At 50.9% G+C, this 14,441-nt stretch overlaps 4 protein-coding genes across 4 annotated transcripts; 3 read left to right on the forward strand and 1 right to left on the reverse strand.

Annotated features, from left to right (window-relative positions):
- Positions 1 to 1,078: 1,078 nt before the first annotated feature.
- INS49_003634 (uncharacterized protein) lies at positions 1,079 to 1,929 on the forward strand (the record flags this gene model as incomplete). The annotated part of the gene is made up of 2 exons (XM_043164427.1): positions 1,079 to 1,129; positions 1,330 to 1,929. 2 exons carry the CDS (start codon positions 1,079 to 1,081, stop codon positions 1,927 to 1,929), a joined length of 651 nt encoding a protein of 216 aa, XP_043019192.1.
- Positions 1,930 to 2,846: 917 nt separating this feature from the next.
- INS49_003635 (uncharacterized protein) lies at positions 2,847 to 5,197 on the forward strand (the record flags this gene model as incomplete). The annotated part of the gene is made up of 2 exons (XM_043164428.1): positions 2,847 to 3,805; positions 3,847 to 5,197. The coding sequence occupies 2 exons, from the start codon at positions 2,847 to 2,849 to the stop codon at positions 5,195 to 5,197; spliced, it is 2,310 nt and encodes a 769-aa protein (XP_043019193.1).
- A 1,352-nt stretch (positions 5,198 to 6,549) lies between these two features.
- On the forward strand, positions 6,550 to 11,859 carry INS49_003636 (uncharacterized protein; the record flags this gene model as incomplete). Its single annotated transcript, XM_043164429.1, has 8 exons — positions 6,550 to 6,719; positions 6,779 to 7,783; positions 8,357 to 9,157; positions 9,374 to 9,454; positions 9,536 to 10,453; positions 10,508 to 11,339; positions 11,398 to 11,706; positions 11,833 to 11,859. 8 exons carry the CDS (start codon positions 6,550 to 6,552, stop codon positions 11,857 to 11,859), a joined length of 4,143 nt encoding a protein of 1,380 aa, XP_043019194.1.
- Positions 11,860 to 12,268: 409 nt separating this feature from the next.
- On the reverse strand, positions 12,269 to 13,435 carry INS49_003637 (uncharacterized protein; the record flags this gene model as incomplete). The annotated part of the gene is made up of 2 exons (XM_043164430.1): positions 12,269 to 13,294; positions 13,400 to 13,435. The coding sequence occupies 2 exons, from the start codon at positions 13,433 to 13,435 to the stop codon at positions 12,269 to 12,271; spliced, it is 1,062 nt and encodes a 353-aa protein (XP_043019195.1).
- Between the last annotated feature and the right edge of the window lie 1,006 nt (positions 13,436 to 14,441).

Below are 14,441 nucleotides of genomic sequence, written 5' to 3' on the forward strand. Positions count from 1 at the left end.
GTGGCCTGTTATCTCACACTATGCTATACTAGGTCTAATACATGACCTGTGAGGCAGGCCAAGCCTATATGTGGCGCTATGTGCCTCAGCTGTAAATCAAAACACCAATGACCATTTAGCTAAGGGATTTACCACTAGCTTCATCCGGCTCTTTGCAGGTTGTGGCTTCTCCCAGCACTCTCCATAGTCCTTCCGAGCCTTGCTCGGGTGTCCACTACACAGCCATCGCATTCACAAGAGACCATCCGGGCAGTGCTCACTGCCCAACCAAGAAACCTCGTGCATATCCCCCATTGAGCACGCTCCTGTAGAACAACCTCCTATGGGACAACACTCTTGTAGGATACCCTCTTATACCCTCATAGGATCACCTGGTATGGGGTAATCCCTCTAGTAGGACTTCTGGACCTCCTGTGGGATAAGCTCCAGTAGGAGAAGACAGGCAAGCCACAGAGGTTTCACAATGACTTTTTCGAATTTCTTTTTTTTTAATGTGGCTACAGTAATAATGTATGTGGTGTTGCGCGAAACTTGGTCTGCGAAATTCCGGTTAACCCATATGGGGAAGTGATGTGAACCTGGTGTGATGTCTCTCCGGAGTGAAGGCAGGCGCTGGGGCTGGTGGGCTTGGCGCCTATGCAGCCGCCTGTGCATATACCAAAATGGTGAGACTGTGTCGGTGGAAGAGATCGTGTTCAAAGGCCTGACAGCCTGTCCGGAGATAAGACACACACACAACCAATGTTTCGAGGCACGCATATAGTAAGCACTGGAGTCTTTGCCAGCAAATATCACTGGTCGGTGAGATTCTTGTCAAGTACATGGACGCTGTGAGCTGAGCGGGGACATTATGGTTTCATGGTAGACTAAGTGAAGGGTGCAGGTCGATGTTTGTAGGGTTAGGGTCTGGGCCGACGGCGCGTAACTTTGAAATTTTGGTGGCATCCGACCATCGTTCTGAACGCTGAGTCCACTCTACCGTCAACCTACATGCATCCCTCCGCCTCGAAGCGCAACAGCACTGCGAGACAGCAGGCCGTCGAAGGGGAAGGGGAGTGAACCGGAAAAGACACCAGCCATGCCTCGAAAACTGGACAGCGACACGAGGATCCACTTCCGGACTTACGAGGTGAGTGTCTGTCTACACGCTGCACCCATGTCTCGGTTGCATCCATCGGTGTATCTCGTTCGTTTCCCTGCGGGACGAAAGCTACAGCGCGTTCTGAACGCCGCGTCTATCTCGTCCCATCCCACCCCTGACACACTCTCCCACTACCGCAGCTGCAAGCATCCCGTACGGTAACCACGGTCGGCTAATGTCGCCTTCAGGATGAGGCACACGCCCAGAAGCGGGCCTTCTGCCTCCACTGCAACAAGGACGCCTGCGCCGACAACATCCAGCGCATGAAGAATCACCTCACCAAGTGCGAGGCCTACCTGAACAGCAGCGGCAGCGAGCCCTCCTTCGCATTCGACCTGGATGGCCCCATCGCGCCCGACACGCCCATGGCCGGCATGCCGGGACCCTCTGCCATTCCCGAGCCCGCCAACGGGGGCGACACCGCCGCACATGACCCCAGCCTTACTGCCACACCGGGCATGGCGCCCCCTCCGAGCAGCGGCCCCTCGTCGGCTGTCATCGGGACGCCCTCGGCTGCGTCCTCTGCCACGCCCTCCGCGGCGATGATGAAGGCCAGCCAGGACAGCCTCAACAAGGTGCGCACGGCCATGGCCAGGTCGACCAAGCGCCTCGAGAGCCTGGAGGCAGTGCTTAAGACGCAGATCCAGGACGGCATGCACAATGCTGCGACGCATGTCAGGGCTGCCATCAGAGATGAGAGGGACCGTCTTTTCAAGCTGTCGCAGACGCTGGTAAAGCAGGAGACAAAAATCAGGGATGCCCAGACCGCCATGGGTGTTCCGATGTGAGCGAGCGGCAGACGGCGTTGACTGTTGGTGTCGAGAGCGGCCACACTTTTCGCTCTGGAGTCTTGGCTTGGGCAGCGTTCGGTAGTAAGGTATGATCTCTAATTGGCTGGTTTCTCGATAAAATCACTTTGTCTTCATCGGCATCTGAGTGATGACTAGGCTCGCAATTCCCTGCTTTTAGTGTCCAGCTGGAGTAAGGAAAACGCCCTGTAATTCGGAGCCTGATGAGCCCATAGCGAAACTGAAACACACAGATAGTCAATCTGACATTTTCAGATCCCTGCTTCTGCCTGAAAGTAGCCTGCACAATGAGTTGCTTCTGCCCTAACGCATGAGGCGATCCACCTTAGCTGGACTCCATGAGCGTTTGAGAGCGCTTAGATAACGTTGCGGCCTTATCCAATCTATTTCTGTTTTGAAACAAGCAGCAGTGCATGCTTCCGTGGTCAAGGACGACCAGGCTGGTGACGCGTGTTATGGGGACAATTGCAGTAGTGCGTCAGTAGTAAGAAGGAAGGAGGGACCAAGCCGTGGCTGAGTGGACGATCTCAATGCTCCAGTAAGCACCGCTAACAAGGTGCGTGACACAACGATATGGGTGGTCGACCAGGCCCACCGGTAAGTCACACAACATTCGTTCTCTTTGCCCTGCTTCTAAGGAATTTGGATTAAGTGGTGCAGTGGTCTTGGTGGTCAATGGTTGGATGGCTAGCTACCGAGACATAGCCTCTGGAAATGGCTTTTTAGACTGGGTTGGTGGAGGAAGAACCTTCGAATGGCCAGTATATGATGATTGCGATTCTCCTTGGTGAATTCTTACATCTCGTCTCCTCACGAAGAGCATCCATGTTTTCAACCTGATTCCAGTTCCACCCACAAACCCCTCAGTAGTGACCAACACATCCATTTGATTAGTCATGACTTTCCAGTTGGGCTCCCCTGCAGGATCTTCTACTGCCTCTAAGTTCAGTGGCTCCTCGTGGGGTCTTCAAGGGATCACATTTGGAGTGAACGAACTATCCTCTTCGTTGACTGTAGCGAACTCTTGTGGCTCCATCTTCACCCGTCCCGAACTCACAAAGCTTCTGAGTGCTATACAGGAGTTGTATGACATTCGAGTCGATATTCACCCCTTGTGGCTTCAGCATGTCAAATTCAGCCGCTTGAGCCGGGTTCTCGGTGAAGGGATGCGACGACTCGCCGTGCGCGGGATGATGGACGATGTCGAAATCCACTCACTCTCCGGTGTTGCTACTTTCGTGGTTCTCTGTTGCCGATACACAGACAACGAGAGAATGATTCAAGAGATGTTGAAGCTGCTCCTGTCAGGCGATCTCGGTACAGTTCTCAAGTTTGATGGCAGTGTTGGTCCCAATCTGCCCCATACTATGACGGTACAATTACAAAAGTTTGTTGGGTCCTGTCTGCAGACTGACATGGATTCTACCGTGTCTACTCAAGCCAAAGCTTGGATGGCAGAGCTAGCACATTACGGACAAGTCGGGAGATATGGCAGTGACTTCGAGATCTCACGACCCCAAGCATCTCAGCAGCTCATGGCGGAGCTTCTTGGTGGTCGGAGTATGGAGGAGCATATGAAAGAATACTCTCGCGGGCTAGACATCTCTACAGAAGCCGGAGAGGCGATGGCTGTTGCATCAAGTACTGAGATTAGAGAGCCCTGGGCGCGGGTTTACAACACTCTTCACCTGTCCTCTGCCTACATTGCTCTGGCGGCCAGGGCCAACGGCGCTGATGTGGTAGTGCAATGCTTCACCCAAGACGGTTCGAAATTCTTCCCTTCAGAGCCTACCATTCACCACCAGGGTACCATATTCCTGGTCCGCGCCTTTGGCTCGTTCAGCCCCCTGAGCATGTGCGAGGTATTCTTCGCTATTCTGACCACTTCAGATCCAGCACACAGTATGATGGGCAGAGAACACCATCCCGGGGACTTGATGGCAGGCGAATCACTATTTTTGGTGGCACTCAGGAGCTGTTAGCGTGGACCGCACGAGCTCTTGGCTTCAGCTGCAACATGTCCATCATAGAGGAGCCAGTGGATGCCCTGTCACAACTGTGGAGAATGGGAGCAGCCTTCGCCCAACGTTTGCGTTGGGTGGTACGTCCCCAGCCGAACAAGCTTTTTCCTTTGCGCCTGACCATCGAAGGTTATGACAAAAACGCGACTCTGCCTCAACAAGCAATCGCCTTGGCCAAGTCTTACGGAAGTCGTGAGCAGAAGCTCAAACCGTTGTCCCGGAACATCGCAAGCATTGTTCATGAGTTCTACGCAGTGGATGATTATGGACCAGACCTCGCTCAGGACGAACCCGAAGTGCTTCTGGCGATGCAATTCATTGCGATCTCAATATCGGTCACCACAATACGACAGTTGACACACACAACAGATGACAGTCTTGAGCAATATGCACTCAACCTTCAGACACTGGAAAAGGGCCAACAGGGTCTACGAGATTTTCTCCCGTCCGCGTGCTCGGAGGGTATCTCCCTCCAACAGATTCTTTGGGCTGCCGCAACTCTCTGGGGCGGCGCTAGCCAGCTTTCTCAAGGATCTCAGCGGGTGACAGAGGATGTTCACGGCGTTGTGGCACCAAACTGCACTATCATCATGGACTTCATTCGGGACCCTCGCTTGTTCGTTGGAAACGGTATAGAGAAGATGCTACTATCTGTTTGGCGTGGGGCTGTTCCAATGTTGCCACGTGACCCTCGAACAAATTTTGTGCGAGGAAACAACAGAGTCAGCAGCAACCCAACTGATATTGGTCGAAACTTTGACCGAATCGACAGCGCGCACGCTATGAGAGTCATGAAAGGCCAGATGCTTCTCACCTTCGAGCCATGCACCGAAAATCCAACTCTTTCTGTGTTCTGCTGCTGGTACAGTGGCTGCCTGGTCTTTGAGTTCAGCCCCGCATGTATCTTGATAAATCTCCTGCGCCGTCCGATGAGTTCCCTTGCGGCGGCAGATAGTAAACTCTACACTTACAAAAAGCCGAAACATGTACTCAAGCTCCAACCTGGGGATCTTCTGCGAAGCAAGAACTTGGTCGTGAGAGATGAAGCCTTCGTTATTGTTCATGGACTCCACGACCCTGCTTGGATATTATTCGCGGCTGGTTGTTGCCCTCCTACTCACACTATCATACATCGCGGGCCGACGGACCACTTGGAGGATGACGTTCAAAGCCTCATTAACGACTCGAAGATTTCAGGCGGGGAGGTGTTGTTATTGGTACCGTGAACTTGTTGGAGGGAATTATTTGATCTTGTCTCGAATAATGTTATACGTAGCCAGAACTCACATGTGCTATAAAGTCCTCAGTTATAAATTCATTTGTCATTTTTCTCCTTCACGACTGAAACGTCTCTCCCGGGGGCATCATTTCAATGCCTCGGGAGGGCAAGCCCAGTGACCCATAATCATATTGAAACCTTGACTGGTTACTTCAGCGATATGGCATATTGAATATTAAGTTGGAGCACAAATCTCTTCTACGAAGGTACAGCTTGGCTCCCCTTCTCCGTGTGCCAACCGCAAAGTCAGTCTTTCCAAGCCGTGGCTGGGTGGCCACGTATTTAGAGCCTAAATGTCATTCTCTAGCGAGAGCAGTGGCCAAGTTAGTCTCTCACTCGGTCGGCGAGAAGCGTTTGAGTTTTTCAAGGACTCCAGCAAGCAAATCTATCTTTATGGAATCTAGGTTCAGTTGCATTTCAATAGTTTGAAGAAAACTTTCTGTATCACAGCGCAATATATATATATTGGGTGATTCAGTTTAATATTTTGAGACATATCATGGCTCGTTGCGGTCCCACGGGGTAGCATGCTGGGTCTGATTGTGTTAGATCTTCGTGTGCCTCTGAGAATGGAGAGTGGGATTCAAAGAGGAGCCTGCAGGTCTGACGATGAGGCAATGAGCAGCTACTACCTCCGATGGGCCAAAGACTGCGCCTGCGAAAGCTCCACTCACTTTACCGCGCTCGGCGCGACGCTCAAAGCTACGCCTCCCCTTTGCAGCTCGAGATGGTGGGCCTATTAGTCGGGCGCCTGATGCAACTGCATAAGCGACCTCCAAAGCGGTCTCTGGACCGAGATTACAACGTATGTACGGTGATCATTCCACTTCGACCTGCATCATGACTGACACTTACCCTTGCGCCTGCATTTTCCGAGAGGCTGGATATTACCAGCTTCGAACGAGTGCACATTGTGGTTGGCTCTAATAGGAATCTGTTGGTGCAAGGATGGCAATGAGGTGTGGTGATCCACCCATTGCTGACCAATTTCTGATTAACTTGTCCCGGTGTCATTGCTCCCATGACTTTTATTTGATCATTCCCCTTCCTAAGAGTACATATCTTCTGCACATGGAAGTCCAGAGACACCGACTCGCGACTCGCCCGGACCTTTAACACTGCACTTGAGCTGCTGTTATCAGCTTTCGTGTTGAGGACTTCAACGAACTACGTGGGTGAAAACAAAGTCACTTCTGCAGCCAGTCAGGATTATTCCCTCAGTACACTGTTGAAGGGCTTGTCTGCGGTCTCGAGGCTCTTCACCCAACGAGCTGCGTCTCCGCCTGTACGAATGCGATCATGGCTGTCCCCAACACTAGACAAAGAGCGAAAGAGCTCGTCCAGCAGATTGCCAAAAATCATGGCTACCTTGGCGAGGAGAAATTGCGGGCAATAGAGCCTGAGCTGCGTCGTGAGATTGAAGAGGCGTTTCTAAAGAAAGACGAGATGATTGGGTCCAGTGTCATTACGTGAGATAAAGCTCTATGCACCAAGCTTCAGATCATTCATTGACTTTCTGTGTACAAAGATTGGCCAAGAATTTGTATACCAGCAAAGCCCGATTCGTATTCGAGCTGCTACAGAACGCCGATGACAATAACTACGCTAAGGCGGCAGCCCTCGGCGCTGCACCTTGTGTCTCGTTCCGCGTCTTTCCTCGCCAGATCATTATGGAATGCAACGAAGACGGATTCACCAATGAGAACCTCGAGGCGATTTGCTCTGTTGGCAAAAGCTCAAAGACTGGATCTCAGGGATACATCGGGGAGAAAGGAATTGGATTCAAGTCTGTTTTCATGGCAGCTTGGAAAGCCCATATTCAATCCGGATCCTTCTCTTTCTCGTTCAGTCACCGCAATGGTGAATCTGGAATGGGAATGATTTCCCCTATCTGGGAAGAGACCCAGGAAGAGCGAGATTCATCATTGACGAGACTCACACTTCATCTTCACGACACTGGAGACTCTGATGCGCTGGAAAAGACGCACCAAATCATCAAGGAACAGTTTCAGGAGCTTCAAGAGACCATTCTCCTGTTTATGAAAAATCTAAGAATCATTCGAGTTGCTTTCCACGGCATTGATGGAGCGGAAACATCTTCGGCGGAGTACTCAATCCAACGCCCAGAAGTCAATCACGCGGTCCTGAAGCGAGCTGTCATTGGAAATGGAAACAAGCAAGAGTATGTCAAGCATTACGATGTGACGGTCCACCAAGCAACGGATATTCCGAGACACGAAAATCGGACCTATTCCGGCCAGGCCGACCACACGTCGCAGGTTGTGCTCGCTTTTCCACTTTCAGAGACATCAGTTCCTGTCATCGAGCCACAGGACATATTTGTGTACCTTCCTGTCCGGCCCGCCGGCTTCAAGTTTATCATCCAGGCCGACTTCGTCACTGATGCTAGTCGGCAAGATATCGTCAAAGACTCGCTGCGCAACATTGCGCTACTTGATGGAGTAGCTGATGCGTTTGCCAGAGCTGTGTTGCAGTTCTGTGGGCATGACGGCTTGCGCCTTCAGTGGATGAGGTACTTACCAGACAGGAACGACAAGAACTGGGGACCCTTATGGCAGTCCCTGGTAAACAAAATCGCCGATCGCTTGAGCCGGATCCCTGTGCTGTACTGCCACAAGAAATTCGATCGACACGTAATCGGAGATCTTGTCAGCCTGACGAATGATCTCTATGCTGATGGAGAACCTCTGTTAGAGGACGGGGATCAAGAGGAAATCGTTTCTCAGCAATACAACAGGAGTGACTTGGAAATTCTAACTGATTACAACCTCGGCTACGCCGATTGGGGGCATATCAAAAGGTGGCTCGCCTCAGACCTCAATCGAGGCGCACATTCACGCATGAGATCCACCACAACGACGACCAGTTGGCACACACAAGCAGCGATCTTGTTACATCGACCTTTCGCCGAGAAATGGGCCAATACTATTGCCAAGCTGAAAGAAATGGCCTTATTGCCGCTGCAAGGGGGCACTTGGGTTTCGGCAACCAGTTGTTCAGTTTATTTCGCCAAGGTCGATGGGATAGATATACCTCCAGACATCGGGCTCCGCATCATTGACGAAAGCATTACGAATGCCCACAGAAGGACTCTTTTCCGGGACTTGGGTGTCCAGAAAGCGCCCATATCCCTGGTTCGGAGGAAGATTTTGGAGATGTACAAGCAGCCTTGGCTCTTGCCCGACCTATCGGTGCAAACTTCGAAACAGCATCTCGAATTTCTCTATCTGAGTCAACACTTGGAATCCGAGAACGAGCCCTCTTACTCACTTATCTTTATTTTCGACCAAGATGAGTGCATCCGCAAGCCTCCAGAAACATTCATACACCTGGCCACCGACAAGAACCCCTACAGTCCTTGGGAGCTGCTGAAAGAAGGAGGCTCGACATCCAGCCCTGGTTGTGAGGCGCCAGGGTTCATGGCTCATTATATGAATGAGGCATATTTCCTGGATCCGCCACAGACTCCTCAGAATCAAACGCTCACTTGGGTTGAATGGTTTCATAGCCACCTCAAGATCCCAAAGTATGTGTATTTTGGGGACACACATCTATCTGACGCTGCCAAATATCTGCAAAAATACCGGCCAGAGAGGTTCCTCGGAGCCCTGCGTATGTGTTACCTCCACAATGGGCACTTCTCGTCTGAATTCATTGCAAGTGTTCAAAACACAAAGATCTTGTGCCGAGGGGATCAGCAGGTCTGTCTGAAGGACGCCTATGTCCCAATTGAAAGGCTCGAGACTCTCGTCACACGATTCGTGGAGGACGGCGCGTCCTTCCCATGGCTTTGGCTTGACACGAAAAATTTCCCCGACACCATACCAGAAGACTGGGATAGACTTATACGGGTTCTCAACGGTGGAAAAGTCGTGGACGATCTCGAGTTTGCTTTGGATATGCTGAGATACTCCGTGCGCGTTTTGAAAAGAGGATGGACTCCTGCGAACGAAAACAAGTTGTTTGAATTGTACTGTCATATCCAGTATCAATACTTGGCAGGTTCACGGGACAATGAAGCGAAAAGTCGGATATGGTAAGCGCAAAGCTTTCCTCATGTGTCGTGGTCATCTGCATTGTTCTGACACAAACGCACACACAGTGAGGTGTTTGAAGATGCCAACGCCATCTATATACCACCCGCCGATTCGAGCACCTGGGTGTCTCCAGAAGACTGTGTTTGGTATGTAAATTTTGCATTTTATCCAAGTTGGTCACCTTATCAGGCAAGCCGGACCATGACCTCACTGACCTCAATATAAAGGAGTGCAGCTCAAGAACTGCAGACGAAGTTTGTCCTCGAGATCGTCTATGAGCCCTGGCTTTCTACGAGCCCTGAAAAGAGAGAAGACGTCAAGCGACTTTTCTGCGATACCTTGGGCATATTTGACTGTACAGTGGAGATCTACGTTGAGGAGCTCAAAAGCATCCGGAATTCTGGCTCAGAGGACAGTGACATCATTACCACTGTGTACGAAGCACTCGACAGCCTGTGGCAATCCAGCATTGCCAAAGAACTTACGCGAAACTGGCTTAGGGGTCAGTTCGAGGATCACGCTCTGATTTATGTGGTATCAAACGAGGGCCCGTCGTGGCGCAAGACATCTCAGTGCGTCTGGTCCACTGCTGCTCAGCTCAGAGACATGGTGTCCCTCAACAACGATTACGAAGAATTGCACGACTTTTTCGTTGATGCTCTCGGTGTTCGGCCAGTGACGCTAAACATGGCGATCAAAGAGTTGAAACAGGCGGGAAGTCGACGATCAGTTGCTGTCGAGGAGGTGAAGGCGACAATATTGACAGTCAACTCGCTTCTTTGCTCGGAACCGAATCCGGACCAAAAACAGCGGGCGGAACTTGAGAAACAGCGAGAAGAACTTGCGAAGAGTAAGATTTTCCCTGTGAGGCACCCTGGAGGTGTAGTTCAGTGTGTCGCAGAAGACACTGAGTTCTTCGTTGTGGATCTTGAGCCTCGGCGATCACCATTCGAGAATCGTGTAAAGCTCCTTGACTTCAGCCTGGAAGAGGCTGTGCGGCTTCGTCATTTCTTCAAATGGGCCCGAATTGAAGACAGGTATATCTCTCTACGTGTGAGGCAATTTACCTCTGTCGAAGAAGCCGGTGCACAGCAGATGACCCAACTCGATAGACAATTTCGGTATAGAGCTCATGCGCTCCTGAGGTATGCTTTTCACCTTTACATGAACACGGAAGAAGCTTATTGAACCCCTTATAGGATTGCTGAGCATTTTGAGAGTCCCCGTGTGACAAACGCAAAGCATTCAGAGGCTCTCTATGGGCTCTTGCGGAACGCAAAGATCTTCGCGACTGATAAGATCTTCCTGGAACTTAGTCTCTCACAGGATGGATCTTCCCACAATGCACAGGGAGGATCATTGAACGTGCATCTTCACGAGCACGGCTCAGACCTCAAGGTATATTTGCCGCGCCGGAAGTCTTCTCAACAGTTCGCTTTCAGCAAGCACCTGCCAGAGAGAATTCTCCAGTGGCTCATGACTGACGCAGGCTCTCAAATTCGACATGAGACAAGCTTCAAGGCAGTCAGCGCGATTAAAGATGTTTGGAACGCGCCTCTTGAAATGTTATCGACCACTTTGGATGAAAGTGGCATAATGCAAATTAGCACCCTCAATGTCGATGAGCATATTGAAGAGCTTTCATCTGACACAGACTCTGATGGCGACGACTCAGAGGTTGTGGACACTCCTGCGTCAGTCTCGGACACAATGCCTGTTGATTCCCCAGGCACCTCCTCTGGAAGCGACTCTAGCGAGTCTGTCACATCCGATGGAACAGCGAACGAGTCGAGGACCCTCCCAGTGAGGTTGGCCGCACGGTCCAGGCCAGACACACCGTTGGAGGAACTCTCGATACGTGACACTCACTATTTGAACGTCTTAGGAAGGGTCATCGCCTCCGCAAGAACGAGTATAATTCCTGATCGAAACGCAAACCAACCCAACAGAGCTGTGAGAGGGAGCTCTAATATCTATGGTCTGGATCAGTTCGAGAGGGACTGCAAGGTTGGCGCCGCGGGAGAATTATTCGTAGGCTATTCCTTCTCACTTGTTGGCTCCTGAAGCCCAATCTGACATGACTGAACAGGTTTTTGAGCTCTTGTCTCATTTGGATCCCGCGCTTCCCAACTTCTCGAGGGCTAATTGGCAGAGTAACATGCGCCGCTATGTTACTGTACATCCGGACTACGCCAACATGAGCCCATGGACAGGAAGAGAGACCTCGGATATCACGTACATGGATACTCAGGGAGTGTTAACGGATCTGCTTATACGCAACCACTATCTGGACGGAGACAGGTGGACTGGAAGAACTCCGAAATACTTCATTGAGGTCAAGACAACAACATCAACCTGTGACGCCCCATTCTACATGAGCAATGCCCAGTATCAGAGAGTAAGTGCAGGCACTCCAAGTTCAAATGCGCAGACCTATTGATAAATCTCGGGCAGATGAGAAGTGTTACCCTTTCAGAAGGAAATAACAGTGAGATCTACGTCATTTTTCGAGTGTATCAGCTAGATTCGGGTGATCAAGGACCCGGTCTGAGAGTGTACGTGGACCCAGAATCTTTGAGATTGTCAAGGACGTTAGACTTCACAGCACCGACATGGTCGGTTACCCCTGGGGAAAACGCGTTCTAAGGGGTAGCTTGTTCCCCGGAATGTTTTAGTCTGCCTAGGTTCACGTGCGGCGAGAGATGGAATGCTTTCATATCACAACTGCCTACAGCTGGTGGGTCCACGCAATCGGACCTTGGCTGAAGTCGTGCATTTCGAGACATGATAGATCATCCAAAACATGTAGACAGGAGAAGGAGCAATATCGGAGATGTTCATTGACAGTGAATTCATGTCCAGCAAATTTCGGAACGAAAGCAGTGGTACATAGGATACACTTCGATATCAACACTTTCTAGGAATATGCCTCAGCGTTGGACTCAATGCCCTCGGTTGTCTCAAGCAGTGGCCTTCACAATCGGTGCTACTTCAGCTGATGAAATCTTGTCGGCCTGTCCATCCTGATTTTCCACCTTCTTCTTCAAAGCTGCGAAATGCGCGTTTATAGCATTCGCAATGAACTGCGTCCCCGTTATCTCCGAATACTTCTTCTTTGGCCCCTGGATGAGCGTGTCCTTGCTTGGCTGAGTGAAGTATGCGATAGAGTACCGCTCCCCGAAATAGTCACCCGGCTCCGTGGGCGCTTTCACGCGGTGGAACGTCGACTTGAACCGGTCGTCGGACCAGCGCATCAACATGTCTCCAATGTTGCAGATTATCGCCCCCGGTTCGAAGTTGACCTTGGTCCAGGTGTCGCCGAGCCCGAACTCGGTCACGGCCTCACGCCCGGGGCAAATCTCCAGACCGCTCTCGCCCTCACGCTGGAAGAGGAGCGTGATAAGGCCCCAGTCGGCGTGGGCTCCGGCCCTGTGCCAGACTTTCCCGTCGTTGGATTCAGGCGTGGGGAAGTAGTGTAGCAGTCGGAGGACGGTCTGGCACTTTGGGTCGGAAGGATCGTGAGACTGAAGGAAGTATGAATCTGGAAATCCAAGGCTTCTGGCAAGGCAGATCATGAGTTTGTTTGACACTCCCTGAATCTGGTGCATAAATTCTAGGCAATCGTCTTTAAATCCAGGAAGGTGAGTGTCACTCATCCACATGCTAGTATAGTCATTGTCGCCTTTCCCGCCGGAGAGCATGTTCTCTCCAAACTGAAGCTGATATGACTCCTTGTGGTCTGGTGCACCCGTAGACGGTCGGATCTGAGAATTCTTCTCCCAGCCGACGTTTTTGGGGCTCCACGGTACGGTAGCCTTGACATCATCCGGGAGGGAAAAGAAGGCCTGTGAGGTGGCAAAGGCCTTGTCAACCTCCGTCTGGGTGATGCCATGGTCAACAATCGAGAAGAAGCCGACGTTCTCGGCCGCATCTGACAGCTCTGAGGTGATCTCGTCAATTCTGTTCTCGAAGTCTCGCAGCGAGATCTTGATGTGTCAGTCAAATGCAGCGCTGATGCAAAGCTTCCAGGGCCTGGCTTCTTCCCGCGGAGAGTACACAAATACAGGACCAATAACAGGGAGGACACTCACTTTGGGGATCTGCCTTTCAACGTACTTCGTCGCCATGGTGACGTCGGATCAAGTTATCGTTGAAGCGATGGGAGGGCTGATTGACAGGCACGAGAGGATGTCGTACAGGATCTTGTTTGGCCTCGATGATGCTCTACATGGAGAGTCGAAGGTAAGACGGGCCTGCGGAGAGGCGGTCTTTATAAACGTGGGGAAGGTGTTTGTGTTACGCCAGGTGACGGCTGATTAGTTCAATTGTTGATAAGCACCAAGTCTTCGGCGCTCTCCGATGATACGCCCGGATATGTCGAATACATGGCCAGCCCACGAAATATCAGTATAAACTTGACAGATGCGAATTGATAGCAAGACGAATGGTCGTGTTGACCTTGTCGGATTCATTACATTGGATTCCATCCCGGGTGCTCTGAAAATTGTACTGCACCTTGCGAATCCACGCCTTTGGTCCACCAGCGCATATATGGGTAGAACCACCGTACTGCTGCACCATGTATCAAACGAATGTACAATCAAAGAACAGTGTGCAAAATATTGCAGGGGCTTGGAGCGCAGAATGCGCCAAAGTGCTGTTTCGGCGACATAAATAATTACCCGTCCGGCAGCATACCTTCACTGCCACAACAATGGCAGACACATTAGGCAATACAAATATCTCCATTTTTTTTTACCAGGACCAAGACGTATCTTATATTTCTTTAGAACTATTCTTTCGACGCGTGGTATACATGATTCCAAGTCAGCCAACAAGGGCTTCGTATTTGGGGTTAACACGCCAGTGGAGTGGACATAAGATGGGAAGCATAGCTCTATACTGGAAACAGAATGATCATCGACCTGGGTAGGAATAGACATGCTTGAAACTTGTTACTAAGCAAGAAACGATGATCTGAGAAACAAAAGTATCCTGGTTGAAACCAAAGGCCTTTGGTGCGCCGAGTGAGGCATTACTATTTGCGATCTTTTCATATCAGGACTGTCTCCACAGCTTGGGGAACACTTATTAATAGACAATACTGCGGCAATTTTGATCCTAGCAAAGTGA

The sequence above is a fragment of the Diaporthe citri genome (genome assembly GCF_014595645.1).
Source record: "Diaporthe citri strain NFHF-8-4 chromosome Unknown scaffold_10, whole genome shotgun sequence".
Taxonomy (NCBI): Eukaryota; Fungi; Ascomycota; class Sordariomycetes; order Diaporthales; family Diaporthaceae; genus Diaporthe; species Diaporthe citri.